General features: G+C 47.4%; 1 protein-coding gene across 1 annotated transcript in view; it reads left to right on the forward strand.

Moving 5' to 3' along the window:
• STAB2 (stabilin 2) overlaps positions 1–21,936 on the forward strand; it is a 176,736-nt gene that overhangs the window by 144,928 nt on the left and 9,872 nt on the right. The window contains exons 55-64 of the mRNA XM_013964034.2: positions 97–223; positions 3,684–3,833; positions 5,495–5,599; positions 8,118–8,225; positions 10,609–10,802; positions 11,855–11,996; positions 16,449–16,582; positions 18,669–18,834; positions 18,980–19,086; positions 21,263–21,382. Coding sequence (XP_013819488.2) covers positions 97–223; positions 3,684–3,833; positions 5,495–5,599; positions 8,118–8,225; positions 10,609–10,802; positions 11,855–11,996; positions 16,449–16,582; positions 18,669–18,834; positions 18,980–19,086; positions 21,263–21,382 — 1,353 coding nt within the window. The remainder of the gene's footprint in view (positions 1–96; positions 224–3,683; positions 3,834–5,494; positions 5,600–8,117; positions 8,226–10,608; positions 10,803–11,854; positions 11,997–16,448; positions 16,583–18,668; positions 18,835–18,979; positions 19,087–21,262; positions 21,383–21,936) is intronic.

Raw genomic sequence — 21,936 nt, forward strand, 5'->3', positions numbered from 1 at the left:
GCAGTACCTAGGATCTTCCACTAGACGGCAGACTAGAGCCCAAGAGTTCAAGTACAGGGATGGAATGTGGAGGGATGGTTGGATCTCTTCCTTTAGGGCCAGAAGCAGAAGTGTCTGTACGACTTGCCCTTCAAGAGGAACCTGGAAGGCTGCAGACAACTTTGCACTCTGGTGATACAGCTCCCCAAGTGCTGCAAGGGCTACTTCTGGCCAGACTGTCAGGGTAAGAGTGCCTCTTATTATCTTGTGATTCTGAAATGATTGCACAATCACTGTGGAGCCTTTGAAAGTACCAGAAGTATAAAGTGGAAGGTGGGGGTGGGGGAGCAAAGGACTATATTCTTCTTAATGATTCTACTAAGAAAAGATCCAAAAGCAGTTATTCTGAAGAGCTGTGTAGCTTTCCTTCTCCATTTTTTTTTCTTATCATATTTGGTTTTTACAGAGTTGAGATTCTGCTGTGCAAAGGTTGTAAATCATGTGTTTTCTGCTTAATGTTATAGAATAAGACATTTCCCATGGTGCTAGAAACCCTATGTTTTATTTTTGAGATGGTGCTGATTCCAGTCTATGATACTGATTAAGCACACTAGTTTAAATGCATCTAAGGACATCCACCTCGGCAGGGTGCTATATCAATGTGGTATGTGTGGGCCATTATGTCCCGAAAACTCCCCTGTTATAAGATGTGTAACATCACCCTTCCTCCCTAGCCTCGCCCTTTCAGGAAAGGGCTCCTGAAACCCCTGGGTCTAGATACAACTTCTAGCTAATAATGCAGCAGCGACAGCATGGCAAGAGCCATGGAACTTCCTGTCCACCGTGCACTGTTTTAAATGAACACATGTATTGAGTGCTACCCCCATATAGGGCTTCCCTGGTGGCTCAGTGGTGAAGAATCTTCCTGCCAGTGGAGGAGACGCAGGTTTGATCCCTGGGTCAGGACGATCCCCTGGAGAAGGAAATGGCAATCCACTCCAGTATTCTTGCCTGGGAAATCCCATGGACAGAGAAGCCTGACAGGCTAGTCTAGTCAGTCGACTTAATGACCAAAGAACAAAACAATTTCCCATATATGGCAATACATCTGAACCTCTCAACAAGCCCTAAGAAGCAGCTTCCATTGTCACTCCCATTTTACAGATGAGAAAATGGAGGTACACATTGGATAAGAAGCAAGTCCAAGTTCCCCCATTGTGTCTCCAGGAGCCATGATTTTCGGTACAATGGGCTTTCCTGGTGTCTCAGTGGTAAAGAATCCATCTGTTATACAAGAGACATAAGAATTCAGTTCAGTTCAGTCACTCAGTCATGTTCGACTCTTTGCGACCCCATGGACTGCAGCACGCCAGGCCTGCCTGTCCATCACCAACTCCCGGAGTTCACTCAAACTCATGTCCATTGAGTCAGTGATGCCATCCAGCCATCTCATCCTCTGTCATCCCCTTCTCCTCCTGCCTTCAATCTTTCCCAGCATCAGGGTCTTTTCCAGTGAGTCAGTTCTTCACATCAGGTGGCCAAAGTATTGGAGTTTCAGCTTCAACATCAGTCCTTCCAATAAATCAGTTCAGTTCAGTTCAGTCGCTCAGTCGTGTCCAACTCTTTGCGACCCCGTGAATTGCAGCACGCCAGGCCTCCCTGTCCATCACCATCTCCCGGAGTTCACTCAGACTCACGTCCATCGAGTCAGTGATGCCATCCAGCCATCTCATCCTCGGTCGTCCCCTTCTTCTCCTGCCTCCAATCCCTCCCAGCATCAGAGTCTTTTCCAATGAGTCAACTCTTCGCATGAGGTGGCCAAAGTACTGGAGTTTCAGCTTTAGCACCATTCCTTCCAAAGAAATCCCAGGGTTGATCTCTTTCCAAATGGACTGCTTGGATCTCCTTGCAGACCAAGGGACCCTCAGGAGTCTTCTCCAACACCACAGTTCAAAAGCATCAATTCTTCAGTGCTCAGCCTTCTTCACCGTCCAACTCTCACATCCATACATGACCACAGGAAAAACCATAGCCTTGACTAGGCAGACATTAGTCAGCAAAGTAATGTCTCTGCTTTTGAATATATTCAGGACTGATTCCCTTTAGGATGGAATGGTTGGATCTCCTTGCAGTCCAAGGGACTCTCAACAGTCCTCTTCAACACCACAGTTTGAAAGCATCAATTCTTTGGCTCTCAGCTTTCTTTATAGTCCAGTTCTCACATCCATACATGACTACTGGAAAAACCATAGCTTTGACTAGATGGAACTTTGTTGGTAAAGTAATGCCTCTGCTTTTAATATGCTGTCTAGGTTGGTCATAACTTTTCTTCCAAGTAGCAAGTGTCTTTTAATTTCATGGCTGCAGTCACTATCTGCAGTGGTTTTCGAGCCCCCAAAAATAAAGTCTCTCATTGTTTCTACTGTTTCCCCATCTGTTTGCCATGAAGTGATGGGACCAGATGCCATGATCTTCGTTTTCTTAATGTTGAGTTTTAAGCCAACTTTTTAACTCTCATCTTTCACTTTCATCAAGAGACTCTTAAGTTCTTCACTTTTTGCCATAAGGGTGGTGTCATCTGCATATCTGAGATGATTGATATTTCTCCCAGCAATCTTGATTCCAGCTTGTGCTTCATCCAGCCCAGCTTTCTCATGATGTACTCTGCATAGAAGTTAAATAAGCAGGGTAACAATATACAGCCTTGACATACTCCTTTTCCTATTTGGAGCCAGTCTGTTGCTCCATGTCCAGTTCTAACTGTTGCTTCCTGACCTGCATACAGACATAGAAGATGTGGGCTCAGTCTCTGGATGGGGGAAGATCCCTGGGGGAAGATGGCAATCCACTCCAGTGTTCTTGCCTGGGATATCCCATAAACAGGCTACAGTCCATGGGGTTGCAAAGAGTTGGACTCAACTTAGCAACTAAATCACCACCATACTTATTTATCATGATCCAGTTGAGAAAATTCTGGGCTGAGAGTCTACACAATTATTCAACCTTCACTCCCTTCTCCATCACTAAAGCATAGACCATTCACCAAAGTCGGTGCCATCCCATATGTTTGTTCAGTGCTTTATATTTTCAAATGCTGCCAGTTACAGTATCTCATTTGATCCTCATAGTCACAACATGGAATAGGGCAAGTGGGCATCATCCCCAGCCTCTAGAGTTAAGAGAACTGACGCTCAGAGCAAGTTCATTATTCAGCCCAGACCAGCAAGCCCAAGTCCCCGTGTGTGCTCAGTCACTTCGAATGTGTCCGACTCTTTGCAACCCCATGGACTGTGTAGCACACCAGGCTCCCATCCTGGAGATTCTCCAGGCAAGAATACTCGGATGCGTTGCCATTTCCTTCTCCAGGGGATCATCCTGACCCAGGGATCAAATCCACGTCTCTGATGTCTCCTGCATTGGCAGGCGGTTTCTTTGCCAAATCCAGGTCTCCTGACCGCCAAATACAGCACACAGTTCAATACATCACCCTTCCAGTCCTATCAGATACATTTAAACTCTCAGCCAGTGGATTACCGTAAACATCCAGTGACACTATATGGATGTGTCCCCAGGACAGCGGACCTCCTAGACTACTGGAGGACAGAACCCACAGCTGAGGTCAGGTTAGCAGCACATTTACAAAGGCACTGAGCTGCTCTGGGCCTGGGGAGACTGTTCAGTCACTGCTGTTTCATCTCTTCCAGCCTGCCCTGGAGGCCCAGATACCCCGTGTAATAACCGGGGTGTCTGCCTGGATCAGTACTCGCCCAGCAGACAGTGTAAATGCAACAGCGGCTTCAACGGGACAGCATGTGAGCTGTGCTGGCCGGGGAGATTCGGGCCTGACTGTCAGCGTACGTGGCATCCCCTCCACTGAGTTTTCACCTGTCATCAGCCGGGCGTGCATCCTTCCCTGATGCATGCCATCCACCTGACCTAGAAGCATCCGTCCTCTTTTTCCCAGCCTCCCATTTGCCTGCTATTTTTTCCTCCTTGGATATTTCCCCAATTTCCATCCACTGAAAGAGCCTCATCCATAAAATTGAAAGTCACATCCCCAGCAGCCACCCAGGCAAGCTGTAGCCAGCCAATGCTCATTCAGTCATTCGACTACCATGTATATGCTGAGTCTTTACTAGTATCAGTAGCTCACATGTATGGAGTGCCTGCCGTGTGCCAGGCAGGTATGTTGTAGCATCTCATCCTCACAACAAGCCTTCAAAGTGGGAGCTATTATTATCTCTCCTTAAAAGATGGAGAAGCTGAGGCACAAAGAGCCTAAAGCCAGGAATAGTCCTAAATTGTAGGGGTACAGGGTATGAGAAGGGGATAGCATCTCAGCTTTCAAGGAGTTGCACTCAAAGGGAAGAGACAAAAGTAGACATAAAGGTGCAAAGAGAAAGAAGCAGGTGAAGGGGATCGAGAAAGAAAGGAAATACTCCTCCAGAAAACATCTCACGAAATATTTGAGTAGAGACCTAGCAGAGATGAGGGGGCCAGGTGTGGGGCTATCAATAATAGCTCTGTCCAGTCGGATTTCCGTGATGCTGGAAATGCCGCCTAACTCTGCCATGGGGAAGCCACTAGCCATGTGTGGATATCAAGCACACAGAATCTGTGACTGAGGGGCTGATTTTTGCCAACTTTAATTAGGTTGTATTTAAATAGCCACGGATGACTGGCTGCTCTGTGGGACAGTGCAGACTGAAGGGATGACTTTCTGGGAAGAGAGGCACGTGCAAAGGCCCTGGGGAAGGACAAGTTTCAGCATGCAAGGCCCAGCCAAGCGGCCGAGGTAGCTGAGCAGAGTGGGCAAAGAAGAGAGAGAGAACGCAGAGATGGGCTCAGAAGGTGGCCAGGGGCCAGATGATAATGGGGGCTGCTTGGCCAGAGACAGATCTTCAGCATCTCATCTAACTGCAGTGGCAGCCAGTGAAGGATTGTGGAGGGTAGGGGTGTCCTAAACAGAAAGGGCCACCCCAGCTGCCCTGTGCAGAGAGTAAAAGAAGGGCCAGCTTTGGGGACGCTACTGCCCCAATCCAGGTGGGAGATGGCGGTGCCTTGGGCTAAGGTGTTGGTGCTGGAGGTGGTCAGAAGCAGAAGGAATGTTTCTTGAAGCTTTGACTTTTAAACTGACTTCTGTTAGGAGGCCCAGATAAGGTTCCCTTCCCTTTCTGTTCTATTTCATACCTCATGACACCCTCTACTTCTGTAATTTACAACACTCAACATATTTATCATTACATGTTCAATAGCCCATTACCCCTAGACTGTAAGCTCCCTGAGAATAGGGACCTTGTGTCTTATGTTTTCCGCTGTAACCTCATTGCCTGGTAGCCTGTGCCTCATGGTAGCCACTGAGTATGTTTATTTTTTGTAAGTTTGAATGAGTGACTGTGGATAAGCATGGGGCCTCCCACACTGAGCACACAGCCAGCACATGGCCAGTGAGCTGGCAGATTGGACTTCAATCCCGGATCCCTGCTAACTGACCACACTCCAACTTGCTCTACAGCTTGCGGCTGCTCGGACCATGGACAGTGCGATGACGGGATCACAGGCTCCGGGGAGTGCCTCTGCGAGACGGGGTGGACGGGCCGCTTCTGTGACTCCCAGACAGGTCTGTTGTGAGGGTGGTCGGCCGCCAGCAGCCCCTCGCTGCAGCAGACCTTGCCAAGAGCAGCCGACTGAAGGTGGGGGTCTGAGCGACATCTGAAAAAAACAGCTGAGCAGGGGTTCAGTTATCCACGAGGAAAGATGGCTATGCGGCCCCGGGGTCAGGAGGTCTGGGGACCCAGAGGAAACTAGATGAAAAGATTGAACTCAAACCCAGGAAATCAACCTGCAGTCCTGTCAGTCATAGAAGGACCCACCTCAAGCAAAGGACTGTTGGGCAGGAGTGGTCCTCAGGATCACTGCCCAGGTCTGGTTGTGTGTGGACACAGAGTTGGAGGGTTTCATGGAAAATACAGTATTCCGTGGAGGCCAGGATCTGACCCTGAACTCTGCTACGTGCTAGACAAATGGCCTCAGCAAAGCCACCCTCTCGGAATCTTGATATACTCGTCCGTAAACAGAGAGCTTCTTGCACGGCTTGTAGGGAAGGATTGTTGTGAGGGCAGGGTCATGGGTTTGGAGCACCAGTGCATGTGGGCACTCAGGAACAGTAGCTGCCAGTATCATCGTCAGTTACTGCCATCTTTGTCATGACCTCAATCCTTACTGAGCTGTCAGTTTTCTGAGTTCTCCCTTGCACCCTGAGCCCTGTGTTTCAGTCAAAAGGTCTCAGGTGTGAAGGTTGATGAGCAAGTTGTCACTTCATCGTCCCTGGGGGGCAGAAGGGCATGACCAAGCTCTTCTTATGAGTAATAGCAACCCAAAGTGCCAGAATCCTGGCAGTCCTCATAGCTTCAGTCCCTCCCCCTCCTTCCCTCCCTGCTTCTCCCCATCCTCCTCCCACTTCTTCCTCCGCTTTCCTGCCTCTCTTTCTCTCCTAACCATCCCATGGCTTCATGCTGCCTCTGGATACTGCAGCCCCTTTCAATCACCAAAGCCCCAGATTAGTGGTACCCTAAGAAGGCTCTTGAAATTCCAGATGTTCAAGCTGGATTTAGAAAAGGCAGAGGAACCAGAGTTAGAATTGCCAACATCCATTGGAGCATAGAAAAATAAAAGAATTCCAGAAAAATATCTACTTGTGCTTCATTAACTACACTAATGCCTTTGACTGTGTGGATCACAACAAACTGGAAACTTCTTAAAGAGATGGGAATACCAGACCACCTTACCTGCCTCCTGAGAAATCTGTATGCAGGTCAGGAAGCCACAGTTAGAATTCGACATGGAATATTGGACTGGTTCCAAATCGGGAAAGGAGTAAATCAAGGCTGTATAGTGTCACCCTGCTTATTTAACTTCTATGCATAGTGCATCAGGCAAAATGCTGGGCTGAATCAAGCGCAAGAGGGAATCAAGATTGCCAGGAGAAATATCAATAACCTCAGATACGCAGATGACACACCCTTATGGCAGAAAGCAAAGAAGAACTAAAGAGCCTCTTAATGGAGGTGAAAGAGGAAAGTAAAAAAGTTGGCTTAAAACTCAACATTCAAAAGATGAAGATCATGGCATCCAGTCCCATCACTTCATGGCAAAGAGATGGGGAAACAATGGAAACAGTGAGAGACTTTATTTTCTTGGGCTCCAAAATCACTGCAGATGGCAACTGCAGCCATAAAATTAAAAGACACTTGCTCCTTGGAAGAAAAGCTATGAGCAACTTAGCATGTTAAAAAGCAGAGACATTACTTTGCCAACAAAGGTCTGTATTGTCAGAGCTGTGGTTTTTCCAGTAGTCATGTGTGGATGTGAGAGTTGGACCATAAAGAAGGCTGAAGGCCGAAGAATTGATGTTTTTGAACTGTGGTGTTGGAGAAGACTCTTGAGAGCCCCTTGGACTGCAAGGAGACCAAACCAGTCAGTCTTAAAGGAAATCAATCCTGAATATTCTTTGGAAGGACTGATGCTGGAGCTGAAGCTCTAATACTTTGGCCACCTGATGTGAAGAGCTGATTCACTGGAAAAGACACTGATGCTGGGAAATACTGAAGGCAGGAGGAAAAGGCGGTGACAGAGGATGAGATGGTTGAATAGCATCACCCACTCAATAGATATGTGTTTAAGGAAACTCCAGGAGATAGTGAAGGACACGGAAGCCTGGCGTGCTGCAGTCCATGACATCACAAAGAGTTGGAGACAACATCAAAGAAGACCCTGGAATTTCTGCTCCAATTTTTAACCATCTCTTCTGGAACCCCATGCTCTCAGGGCCAAAGAGCTAGTCTGCAAAATTCATCCTTGATGGCAGACTTTGAGGTATAAAGTTTTCACTGGTTGCCCCTAAGGTTAACATCTTTGCATTTTGATCTGGATAACATGGCAGAAATAAAGTCTTAATACAAAAGAATAATTCTGGAATCTCAGAATCCCAGGCTGGGAGGGACCTTAGTAAATCACCCCGTTACCACCCATCTTGCAGCTATAAGGGGGCAACCAGATGGCATCTCAGAAGATGCCTTAGCTGGATCCCAACACCTCACATCACAGTGGGAGATGAATTATGACTTCTTTCTTTGCAGCTTTGCCTCCCGTGTGCATGCCTCCTTGTTCTGCTCACGCTACCTGTAAGACCAACAATACATGCGAATGTGACCTGAACTATGAAGGAGACGGAATAACGTGCACAGGTAAGTCCCGTCTGTGCGTGGGTGGAACAGCAGCGGGGTGCACGGCCGCATGGAACTCAGTCCGGGGACCTGGGCTCCGTCCCAGCCCTTCTGCTTCCTGCTTGGACCGCTTCAGCAATACCCACCCTCTCTGTGATGGCTTTGCTCATGCCTAACCTGCCCACTTCCCAGGCCGTGACTTTGAACTTGCTTTGCAAACTGCAATGCACTTTGTTTTACGGTGTTTTTGTAACTTTACAAATAATCCAGTTGTATGTCAAAAAATTGAGAAAATATTCTATAGTAGCTTAAGACAGTGCTTCCCTCAGATACAACTTAGCAACTAAACAGCAATTTTTAAATATAAATGTATTTATTTTAATTGGAGGTTAATTACTTTACAGTATTGTATTGGCTTTGCCATACATCAACATGAATCCGCCACGGGTGTACACGATGCATGATACTGGATGCTTGGGGCTGGTGCACTGAGACAACCCAGAGGGATAGTACGGGGAGGGAAGAGGGAGAAGGGTTCAGGATGGGGAACACGTGTAAACAGCAATTTTAAAACAACAGTGAAACCTACACTTACTCTTACCACTCAGTGAGAATCACTTTGAACACAGATATGTCTCTGTCTCTAGTAATTAGGATATAGGTTCAGCCACACAGAGATCCAAATAAACAATGGCATAAACAAGGCAGATATTTAGGTATTTATTTTTATCTTGTTTAGTACTTTGGATGGAGGTACCCAGAGCTAACATAGGGCTTCTCTGTGAAAGTCTGGGGCCCAGACTCCTTCTGTCTTGTTGCTCTGCCATCGTTCACTCACCTGGCCTGGGATGGCCTTGACCAAAAGCACATCCCACGAAGCAGAAGGAAAGAAAGTCGGGGTGGGGGGGAAGCAAACCTCATTCCCTTTAAGGACATACCTAGGGCTTCCCACATGGCATGGCGCTAGTGGTAAAGAACCCACCTGCCGATGCAGAAGACACGGTTCAGTCCCTGGGTCAGGAAGATCCCCTGGAGGAGGAAATGGTAACCCACTCCAGGATTCTTGCCTGGAGAGTCTCATGGACAGGGCAGCCAGGTGGGCTATAGTCCATGGTGTCACAAAGAGTCAGACACGACTGAAGCAACTTAGCACACACAGAAGTTGCTAAACTCCTGTCTGCCCCATCACATTGTCTAGAACCTCATTCTCTGTCACACCTGGGACAAAGGAACCTGAGAAATGGAGTCTTCAGTTGGTCAACCATGAGCTAAGCTATAAATCTCAGATAGAAAAAGCAGACAGGAGATATTAGGGGAAAACTAGCAGTCTCAGACACATGTACCTTCTGTTTTCATAAACGCTCATGAAAACATGAATGTCCCTGTTCATATAGGGACAGATACTTTCTTTACAGAACTGAGATCTTGCTATTCCCGCTACTTTATAATCTGCCACAAGGCAGTCCAGAATTGGCTCAGCATCCTCAGTGGCAGCAAAGACCCAGGTTCTGTCTGTCTGCTCTGCCAGCCTTGGGCCTTCTGTCTTCATGTTCATGCTCTCAGCCAGAAAGGCAGAGGAGAGAAATCAGAGGGCTTTCCAGCTACTCCTGGGCCTGGAGCTAATCTATTAGTCAGTTGAAATTTGGGGAATTGTGAAAACAAAGGTTAAGAGGCAACACAGAAGAGTGGGGGAAATGTGGGCTTTGGAATCAAACCACCCTGGGTTTAAAACCAACCCCTCCACGTTGTAGCTAGTTTGCCTTTGATGGTCAGTTAAGCTCTGAGTTTCAGTTTCTTCATCTGTAGAATGGGGGTAACAGTGTCTGTGTCACAGGTGCTCAGTAGTGCCTTAGCCCTACACACACACACATGCGCGTGCGCACACACACCCACACACCCACACACACACACCCAACTATGTCCTAACATTAAAAACCCAAACTCATTAGAAAACTACTATCAAAGTGGAGCCTAGAAGTTTGTGATTAAAAAGGGCAGAGGTGGACAGATATCCCCAGGCCTAGTCTATTAGGGCGGGGTCCCCAACCTCCAGAATCTTAACACCTGATGATCTAAGGTGGAACTGATGTAATAATAACAGAAATAAGGTGCATAATAAATGTAATGAGCTTGAATCACCCTGAAACCAACCCCTGGCCCCTGGGAAGATTGTCTTCCATGGAACCAGTCCCTGGTGCCAAAAAGTTTGGGGACCGCAGTATTAGGGTGTTAGCCGCAGGACACTAGCGTTGGCAGAGGTAGCACAGAGGCCACCAGGCACCAGGAGAGGAGGCACTGACGTGTTGGGTCCCATTTCCTTGCCCGGTGTGCCTGGTCCTGGGGTGACCCACACCCTGATCTGAAGCCCTTGTTACACGGAGTCTACCTTCCTCTGCTCTTGCAGTTGTGGATTTCTGCAAACAGAACAACGGCGGGTGTGCAAAGGTTGCCAAGTGCTCCCAGAAGGGCACGAAGGTCTCCTGCAGCTGTCAGAAAGGCTACCAGGGGGATGGCCACAGCTGCACGGCGATTGACCCCTGTGCAGACGGCCTCAATGGCAGGTGTCACGAGCATGCCACCTGCAAGATGACCGGCCCGGTGAGTCTCTGTCCCAGGGGAAATGGGGGGTGGGGTACCACCTGTGCCTCCCCCAGCCTGGTTTCTCCACTCAGGTCACCACTGGCCTCTTTCTAAGCCTTCTTACCACCCAAGTCTATTTCTCTATTTCTTGATAAGTCAACAAGCTAAATACAAAGTGGAACCCGATGCAGGAAAAGGACCTTACTGGAAAAACTGGTTAGGTCCACTTAAAGTCTATTGTTTAGTTAATAGTAACACATCAACACTAGTTTTTTAATTTTGACAATGAACTCTGGTTAGGTAAAATGTTAACATTAGGAAAGACTGGGTGGAGAATATAAGGGGACTCTCTGCATCTTTTCTATAAATCTAAAATTATTCAAAATACAAACCAAAAAAGTTAGTAAGAAGTGGCAGGAAAAGTGCACTCACTTACACCTTTTTAGGCAGTCAGTGCCCTGTTGCTCCTTTCTCTGATGGGAAGGGAAGATGGTGGGAGATAATGTCCATTACGGCTACAAATGTGAACTCAACAGTCAGGCAGCCTCTGAGTCTTGGCTCCTGGCCTGATTTGCTGTGCAGTCTGGGGCTGGCTGCTTAACCTCTCTGAGCCTCAGTTTCCTTAGCCACAAATTACGAGCCTTATAATAATGCAGACCTCACAGGATCGTTCATGGGGACTAAAGGAGCTCATTCATTGGCTCGACAAATGGTCATCAAGTACCTACTATGTGCTGTTGTAGCTGTCAGGGATGTAGTGATCAAAAGTTTATACATGATAGAAGGAAGAGGCATGCTCAGTTCTGAAATCAGGCCAGTGTGATAAAAGGGATCAGGAGACAGGGAGGGTCTCTCTGAGGAAGTGACGACTGAGCTGAGATGTAAAGGAGGACACTCCATCCTGAGTCTGGATGAAAGCAAGACAGAGCAGTAACTCAACTCTCACTGGACAGGAGAGGCATGTTGCTCACCCTTCTGAGCATCTCCTATGCTGGATGGTAGCCATGGAGCACGTGGGATCCTGGGGGCCCAGAGAAGAGGCTTTTTCATCTTTCCTGCTCTCCCCCTAGGGCAAGCACAAATGTGAATGTAAAAGTCATTACGTGGGAGACGGGCTGGACTGTGAGCCAGAGCAGCTACCCCTCGACCGCTGCCTGCAGGACAACGGGCAGTGCCATGCCAATGCCGACTGTGCTGACCTCCACTTTCAAGGTCAGAGTGATCTTGACCCAAAGCGCGTGATCTTCAGGGTTGGGGAAAGAAGCTCTGTAGGAGCAAAAGGGAAAAGTCTTAAACTGGGACCAAACAGCCCATGCATTGCCCAGGAAGTAGTGGGCTTCTGCATTCCAGAGACACTCCCTGTCTCCTGATCCCTTTCATCAGAGTATGCTCAGAACTGGACTGTGAGTGTTAGAACCAGGAGGGAGCTTGCAGGTCAGCTACTATACTCACTCTTCCCTGGTTGCTTAGCAACCCTTGCCACTGTGGATTGGAATTGAATCTGAGGAGCATAGTTTAAGATATTAAATAACAAAGAGATAGTGCCTGCCACAAGCAGAGCAGCAGTTTCTTAGAAGTTGTTTTAATAATAGCACATCAATCAGCATATATGCATTCACTTCCATGAATGATTTGATTGGCTTATCATAAACCCACAGGTAGAATCACGCTAAGAATCATAACACACAATAAAAAGCCAGGTAGCACTGCAGAGATGTGGGTGGTGGGGCATCTTGACCCCACTAGTGGGGTTCTGAGCCTGGGGCAAGGAGTGACCGCAGTGGTCCAGAAAGCGATTTAGAGCACCGTGCATTTTGGCCAATCAGGATTTGCTGTTTGTTTTCTAGACATGGTAATGTTAGTGGCGCAGCTTTCTGACATCTGAATAATAACTGTTGACTTAACACCTGCTATGCACTGGCTTGGTCTGTTTGGGCTGCTGCAATAAAGCCCAGGTGGCATATAAACAACAGAAATTTATTTCTCAGCTCTGGAGGCTGGAAACCTGAGATCAGGGTGCCTGCGTGGTGGGGTTCTGCTGAGGACTGTCTTCCAGGTTGCAGACTACTGACTTCTAGTGTCTGCACAAGCAGAAGGAACAGGGAGCTCTCTGGGGTCCCTTTTATAAGGGCTCTGCCCACTCATTGTGGTTCCAACCTCCTTACCTAATAATCTCCCCAAGGCCCCACCTTCTGACATCATTGTTAGCAAATCAGGTCTCACTGCTCACCACTTAAAAAATCAATATTCACAAACGCAGGTAGAAAGGAAAGGCACCAGCAATCTGGGGAGGTGGTGGACTCAGTGTCCCCTTCCCCAAACCAACTTCCAAAGATTCTGCTCGGCCATGAAAGCTTTTAAAGGGAAACAGGGATGTAATCTCAGTTAATCATTGCAATGAGGGCGGACAGAGTTGTCACTATGCCCCACTGTGTGCAGGTCGACTTCTTATGATTTTTCTTTAGATGCTCTCTTGTGCACACAGTCGGTTCATGAAATGACTGAAGGGGAAGCTAGGGAAGAGATCTGGTCATCTGTTAATTACTTATTCTTCATTTCTACTTCTTCAATCTACAGAAGAAACCAACACATTAGGCAAGGTATTATGTGATCAAAAGATTTGAAAGCTGGACTAGGGTTGGAGGTGGGTAGAACATGGGGATGTTGGGTTTAAGGTTAATGACAAGATAAGGGGACCTCCTGCAGAGAGCTCTGCCTGCCAAAAGCTGCTTGCTTACATGAGACAAATTGCTGTCATCTGTCTTACTACTTTTCTTTCCCCAGTTTTATTAATCTTAAAAAGGCCTCAACTACATTGGGAACCTCCTTTAAAAAAGAGACAGTGTCATATATTGTCATATATCCTATGTATTTCTGCTGCTTATATACCCTCTATTTCATCCCCCAAATGAGTTGGAGGTGTCTTAGGACTTAATACATATTATGGACTAAATGTTTGTGTTCCTCACAAATTCGTGTATTGAAATTCTAACCCTCAGTGTAATGATATAAGCAGTCCTCGGCAGGAAACAGCTCCCTGGGGGCTACAGTGGAGGCTTAAAAGATGCTTGAGCTGATTAAGCAGAGAGGAGCTGGCAAGGCATTTCTGCTGAGAGGACTCGTGGACAGCAGAGAATTATCAAGGGTAGCTGGAAAGGATAAGGCAATGAGGAGGTATGGTGTATTATCAAGCCTATAACCCCAAGGTAACAGGGTCTCTACTGGGAAGAGGAATGATACCAGGGAGAGAAGGGCACTCTGTAGACATGGAGAGTGAAGAAAAGGGAAGGATCCACCAGAATGTAAGGTTTCCGTCTCAAGAGGCCAATTCGATGGTGGTATTAAAGCAATCTGGGAGAAGGGGACCCAAGAACTTGGAAAGCTTGGTTGGGGACATTCTATGTTCAAGGTGATTGTGGATCTTCCAAGTTCTATCACAAGGTGATGGTAGGACTTCAAAGCAGAGATTCTGTAGGCAGTTGCTATGTAGGATGGGGTCAAGAATGATCAGCTGGAATAAGAGACGTTGATTCACGAGTCATTTGCCAGGAGGAATGTAGAATTAAGAGATACTTGGGTTTTTTCTTTAGAACACAGTTCATTTAGCCAGTCCTGCCTGTTCCCACAGCTCACAGAATCTATTCATTGCCTAGAGCATCACCCATCTTCTCCCGGGGGCTTCACCCTTCTACTTTATTATGAACACCAAGAAAATTATGGTAGTGATACTAAGTGACCAAGAGTCACATTTGGATCCACCTTCTGTTGTAGGTGAGTGGTTACCCTTAGCAAGACAAGACGGCATTGGGATAATGGCCCAGCCATCCTGGTGGGCAGGTCGCAGAGTCATCCCACACTCAGGGGGACATGCCTAGTCTCACGTAGTTCAGAGGAGGGCAAACCAGCATAGCCTTGAGGCAACCAGTTTGGCAATGTGTACAGAAAGCAATGCAATAATTCATGCCAAGACACATAGCACCATTTCAAGGGACATATCCTATAGGAATAATCTAAGAATTGAATAAAGTTAACCTGGTGGCTCAGACAGTAAAGTATCTGCCTGCAGTGCAGGAGACCTGGATTTGAACCCTGGGTCAGGAAGATCCCCTGGAGAAGGGAATGACAACCCACTTCAGTATTCTTGCCAGGAGAATTCCGTGGATAGAGGAGCCTGGCATGCTACAGTCCATGGGGTCACAAGAAGTCAGACACTACTGAGCAACTAACACTTTCACTTCACACCACCCCAGTATTACCTAACATCACAAAAAATGAGAAATAACAAATTAGTAAATGATGATCGAATATACTGTTATATCCTCTCAAAGATACAATTAAGAATTGTGTTGTCATGGCGAGGATACGAGGCTAAACACCTATCCATTCCTCCCCAAGCTGTTCTGTTGGTGAGTGTTTATGTTCCAGATCTGGCTGACAATATTATATGGCCTGTGGAATGAATATACTATTGGCTATGGTCACAGAAGAAAATCTTGTGCATTTCCTGTTGGTAAAGAATCTGCTGTCAATGTAGGAGACCCCGGTTCAATTCCTGGGTTGGGAAGATCTCCTGGAGAAAGGATAGGCTACCCACTCCAGTATTCTTGGGCTTCCCTTGTGGCTCAGATAGTAAAGAATCTGCCTGCAGTGCGGGAGACCTGGGTTCAGTCCCTGGGTTGGGAAGATCCCCAGGAGAAGGGAAAAGCTACCCACTCCAGTATTCTGGCCTGAAGAATTCCATGGGGTGACAAAAAATCAGACATAACTAAGTGATTTCACTTTCACTGGTTTGGACTCCACACTTCCCCTGCAGGGGCATAGGTTTGATCCCTAGTCAGGGAACAAAGATCCCACAGGCAGAGCAGCCAAAAAGAATAAAGAAAACCTTAATCTTAGCTCTTTTGGAGGGTAGAATGTACCCTCTTAGTGGCATCTGATAATAAACTTGACAATATAAAAATGTGACTTGGTTCTTGATCTATTTCTGATCTCTGCATTAATTGGTTTAAAAGAGATATCATATATTTTAAAGTTATGAATATTTTCTATTATCTAAGGGGAAAATGGCTAGAAAACTTTTTTAAAGGTATAATGGCAATCATGGGTGCCTTGGCAGAAATTCATTTTAACGTATTTTTTTTTCATGGCTGTGAAGTTCACAAAAAGTGTTCAACTAAAAGTATCAAGGTAAAATCATGTTGTCAGAGAAAATGTATAATATTGGGAAAGAATCCTCAGAAAGAATGTTGTAAGAAAGACTTCTAAAAACTATACATGCAGCATACTGCCGTATTTGTGACATATATGACCCTCAAATGAATAGAAAAAAGACTGAAAGGGTGAAATTACATCAAAATTAAAAGTTACAAACATAAAAATTCTGGACGGAAGTACATCAAAATGTCAGCCATGGAGTAATGATTATTTCCAGAGAGCAGGAAGGTGGGTGATTTTTATTTCTTTTCTGTCTGGCCCACATTTCCACCTTGAACAGGTGCTACTTGCATAGTTAGAAAAGAAATAAGTATTTTAAATGACATCTCAAAGGAAAGTGGCATCCCAAGAAACCCTGGGATGTGGCCAGCATTCCACTTTGAGAATCTCTGCTGGGAGAACTGCCAGCCGAGGTGTGGGGCTGAACAATTCCTCTCCTCCCGCTTCTAGATACCACCGTCGGAGTGTTCCATCTACGCTCCCCGCTCGGCCAGTACAAGCTGACCTTTGACAAAGCCAGAGAGGCCTGTGCTCAGGAAGCTGCAACCATGGCAACCTACAACCAGCTCTCCTATGCCCAGAAGGTGGGTTGCCAGTCTGTGGGTGCCATGCAGGCAGGGTCTTCTGGGTGTCACGGTGGGGTTGTTGCTTCCTCTTAACACAGGAGGCTTTGGCTGTTGCCTTCCTGGAGGGGAGAGTTCAGGGAGCTCCCGAGCATGTCCACTGGGGGTCTGTCACGTGTCAGCACAGAGTGGGTGCTTCACTGACATTATTGTCCATTCTTACAACATCCCTGGAGGTAGGTGTTCCTACTGCCATCTTACAGATAGGGCAACTGAGGTTCGGAAAGGTAACGTGCCCAAAGTCACCCAACCAAGAAGTGGCAGATCCAGGACTCAACAAGTCTGCTCCCGATCATGACATTTAACCACCAAGGCAGAGGTACTGACTGGAAGCGTGCACCTCACGGCTGGAAACCAGAAGGAGATCAGTTACCCACAAGCCTAGGGTGCCTCTGAGCCCAAAGGCAGCCAAGTGTCTCTGGAATAGCCCAGGTTCTCTATGCCTGGGGGCATTGCAAAGGGTGTACAGAGAAATTGCCCAAGCTGTCAGCCAGGTAGGAAATGAAGCTCTGGCCAAGGTAACTCTCTCAGCCTCCAACATCAGAAGCCCAGCCCATTTGGAAAGGAGCAGCCTACTAGTGAGTGCTCACGAGATCACTGCCCATCCTCGTGATTTTACTGCCCTTCCTGCAACCTCCATCATGACCAGATCTTCAGACCTGACATTTCTTGACAAGGAACAAAGCCCTTGATGCCAGGATCCAGCATCTTGGAGGGTCAGAAATTCTTGTTTCTCCTTCTTGCTTGAGCTTCCAAGGTGGCTCAGCAATAAGAATCCGCCTGCCAGTGCAGGAGCTGCAGGAGACTTGGGTTCAGTCCCTGGGGTGGGAAGATCCTCTGGAGGAGGAAATGGCAGCCTGCTCCAGTATTCTTGCTGGGATAATCCCATGGACAGAGGAGCCTGGCAGGCTACAGTCCGTGGGGTTGCAAAGAGTCGGACACGACTGAGCATGTGTACGCGTGCCTGCTTGTTCGTTGTGTGACCTCAATCAAGGCACTGAAACCCCAGTCCCACCTGGCATGTTTATAAAGGCCTAAAGGTAATAAGCCACACAAGGGCTGCCCTTGTGACTCAGCTGGCAAAGAATCCACCTACAATGTGGGAGACCTGGGTTCAGTACCTGGGTTGGGAAGATCCTAGGGAGAATGGAAAAGCTATGCACTCCAGTATTCTGGCTTAGAGAATTCCATGGACTGTGTAGTCCACAAAGTCGCAAAGAGTTGGACACAGCTGAGCAACTTTCACCTCACTTCACTTCAAAGGTAATAAGACAGAGTGACTGACGCACGTGGGAACTCAGGTTTTAAGATTAAGAGCTCTGGAGTAGAGTGCCTGGGTTTGAATCTCAGCTCTGCTACTTGCTGGCTCTATGACTTGGAGCAAGTTACTTAACCCCTTTTGCCTCTGTTTTCTCAATTATAGAGACTTTTTTTTTTAATTTTAAAATCTTTCATTCTTACATGCGTTCCCAAACATGAACCCCCCTCCCACCTCCCTCCCCATAACATCTCTCTGGGTCATCGAGACTTTTTTTTTTTTTAAGGTTCTATCTCAAAGGGTTGATGTAAGTGATAAAGGTTTTAGCACATGAAAAGTGCTTGCAAAAGGACCTGGCCCAGAATAAGCTCTCAGTAAGTGTTATGATGGTGATGCTGGCAATGATGATTCATGAGGATGATGATGGTGAGGATAGTGATGGTGATCAATAGGAGTCCCACTGACCCGTAAGCAGAAGAATTTGCACCTAGGGGTAACTAGCTAATTGTAAATCCCTTTTCAAGAGCAGAGGGAAGAAAAATGGGTATGAAGGACTTGAGCACTTACAGGGAAGAGAAGGCACCACTTTCATCCATCCAGTGGCTCAATCAACAAAAATGTAATGAACACCTACTATGTTTCAGGCACAGGGGTACAATAGGCAAAATGAGCCATAACTCCTGACTCCATGGAGTTTTCGGTCTGATGGGGGAGTCAGCCATTAGCCACAGAACTCCACGACAGATATGAAATCTCAGCCGACCAACATCCACATCTTTCTCTCTACAGGCCAAGTACCACCTCTGCTCAGCAGGTTGGCTAGACAGTGGGCGAGTAGCCTACCCCACATCCTATGCCTCCCAGAACTGCGGCTCTGGTGTCGTCGGGATAGTGGACTACGGACCAAGAAACAACAAGAGCGAGATGTGGGATGTCTTCTGCTACCGGATGAAAGGTAATGGCCCCAACCTCGCTTCAGATTCCAGGCCATGCAGCTGCTAAGCCATCCTCAGCTGGGCTGGCCAACCTCCCAGCGTGAGATGGGGTAGCCAAGACGCCTGCCTCACCAGTGTGAGACTCTATGTGTTTCTGCCTTCCAGATGTGAACTGCACCTGCAAGGTGGGCTACGTGGGAGATGGCTTCTCATGCAGTGGAAATCTGTTGCAGGTCTTAATGTCCTTCCCCTCACTCACAAACTTCCTAAAGGTCTGTACCACATCTGTTTGCTTTCACCTTGGGGTGGAGGGGTAAACTCAAAGCAGATATGAGAGAGTCTAGTCCTTGAGAGAAGGTGGAGGCTCACAGGTCCATCTAGTCCAACAAAGGTCCATCTAGTCAAAGCTATGGTTTTTCCAGTAGTCATGTATGGATGTGAGAGTTGGTCTATAAAGAAAGCTGAGCACCAAAGAATTGATGCTTTTGAACTGTGGTGTTGGAGGATACTCTTGAGAGTCTCTTGGACTGCAAGGAGCTCAAACCAGTCAATCCTAAAAGAAATCAGTCCTGAATATTCATTGGAAGGGCTGATGCTGAACCTGAAACTCCAATACTTTGGCTACCTGATGTGAAGAACTGACTCACTGGAAAAGACCCTGATGCTGGGACAGATGGAGAAGGCAATGGCAACCCACTCCAGTGTTCTTGCCTAGAGAATCCCAGGGACAGGGGAGCCTGGTGGGCTGCAGTCCATGAGGTCGCACAGAGTCAGACACAACTGAAGCGACTTAGCAGCAGCAGCAGCAGCTGGGACAGATTGAAGGTAGGAGGAGAAGGGGATGACAGAGGATGAGATGGTTAGATGGCATCACTGACTCCATGCACATGAGTATATGGAAGCTCCAGGAGTTGGTGATGGACAGGAAAGCCTGGTGTGCTGCAGTCCATGGGGTCACAAAGAGTTAAACACAACTGAGCAACTGAACTGAACTTATCAAAGAACTGAGCTTTGATATTAATAACAGCAATAATAACAATAGTTAACATTTCCTGTGCATTTTCTTCACACAAGGCATTTTCTGAGGCCTTTCAGGTTTCTTTTCACTTGCTTCACAAAACATAAGCTCCATAAGGGAAATTATTTTCTCTGCCTTGTGGCTAGCATATAGTAGGTGCTCAGTAATACTTGTTAGACAGAATAAATCCTTATGCAACCTTATGAAGTCACTTTTGCCATTAATCCCATTTTGCAGATAAAGAAACTGAGGCTTAGCAAGGTCGGGGACACAGCCAAGGAGAGGAATGGAGCATAAGTACAGGGCTTGTAGGAACAGGGCAGAAGCTAGACCAAGGACCCCAAAATAGTGAGTCTTTGTCCACAGACCAAAGGTATCCACTTAACTAGCCTAAAAACTCAGGGTTACTGTACATGTTCTAAAGATGAACACCCAAACCAATGTTTGTGCTGTGTGGGGGTGTGGCTTGTGACAGCATCTCAGAGAAAAAACTTTGTAGAACAAAACCCACTGGCTGTGTGCCCTTCAGCAAATTCTCAGCTTCTCTGGGCAGCAGCAGGGGCTCTCTGTACGATGACAGTGCTGAACTGGGTAGTGAGATTTCTTAAAATCTGTTCAGTGAATATTTATTGAGTGCTTAACAATGTGCTTGAGATATATCAGTGAACAAAACAGACAAGAAACAGAATAAAGAGAATAGTATTGAATGCTAGAAGGTGATCTAGACTGTGGGGGTGGGGAGGGAACCCACAGGGTTCCCATGTTGCCTAGAGCGATGAGAGAAGGCCTTGGTGAGAAGATAAGATGTAAACAAAGCGTGGACAGAAGAGAGGACGTTAGCCATACAGATTTCAAGGAAGAATATTCCAGGCGTAAGGAACAGCCAGGCAAAGGATGAAAGGCAGGACGTTGCTGAGCAAGCCTGAGGAACGTCAAGGAGGCCAGTGTGGCTGGGGCAGGGTGAGCAAGAGGACAGTTGGGTGCAGGGTCAGAGGAGCAAGAGGACAGCTGGGTGCAGGGTCAGAGAAGCAAGAGGACAGCTGGGTGCAGGGTCAGAGGAGCAAGAGTCCAGGTGATTTGGGCCTCATGGGCACTGTAAGGACTTTGGCTTTTCCTCTGGGTGAAGCAGGCGCCTTGCAAATTTTTGGCAAAAGGAGACTCCGGAATTCACTTAAGATTTCAAAGCCTACACAAGCTGCCTTGCTGAGAATGGCCTGTGATCTGGCTGTGTCTTAGGACCATAGGATTTATCAAGGAAAGGAAAAATCCTCCTAATATTTTCCCAAGGGGCAGTCAGGAAGATGAGCAGATGAGTGGCAGCCTGAGCTGGGGTGATCATCAGGAATACTCCCAAAGGGGTGATGCCACCCTCTCCAGCCAGTCCCTGAACACCATGCTGACTCTTCTGACCACCTCCTTCCTATCCCCAGGAAGTGCTGGCGTATTCCAACAGCTCAGCCAGAGGCCGGGCATTCCTGAAACACCTGACTGACCTGTCAATCCGAAGCACCCTCTTTGTGCCCCAGAACAGTGGGCTCAGGGAAAATGAGGTGAGCTGGGTTCCTGGTATCTGTGTTTAGTGCTTCTAGACAGTATCAGTTATCACCTCAACGATGCAATGTCACAAATGACCCCACAATGCTGTAGCTACATTAATGTGGCTCACACAGCTGCAGATCAGCTGGCAGTTCTTCTGGGCTTGGCCAGGCATGCTTACGTGTCTGAGCTGGGCTGGCCATCAGCTGATCTAGCCTGGCCTGTCTGGGACTCTGCTCCACAGGGCTCTCAGGCTCCAGCAGGTTATCTCAGGCATGTTCTTCTGGCAGAAAATGCCAGCACCTTCTAAGACTCTGTCTGGTCTCATTTGCTAACATACCACACACCCAAAAAGTCACATGGCTGAGCCCAAAGCCAGAGTGGGAGGCCCTCAGAGTTATATGGCAAAGGGCAAAGATACAGGGAGTGGTGAAGAACTGGGCCAGGGATGCAACTGATCTACCACACCGACCTCCTTCATGCCAGGGCGCACAGGGACTGGCAGCGTTTATTAAGCCCGCCCACAGGCTCTGCCAGCCCCGAGCCCTCATCCCACTGAGGGCTGAGA

This window comes from Capra hircus, chromosome 5 (genome assembly GCF_001704415.2).
Source record: "Capra hircus breed San Clemente chromosome 5, ASM170441v1, whole genome shotgun sequence".
NCBI classification, from domain to species: Eukaryota; Metazoa; Chordata; class Mammalia; order Artiodactyla; family Bovidae; genus Capra; species Capra hircus.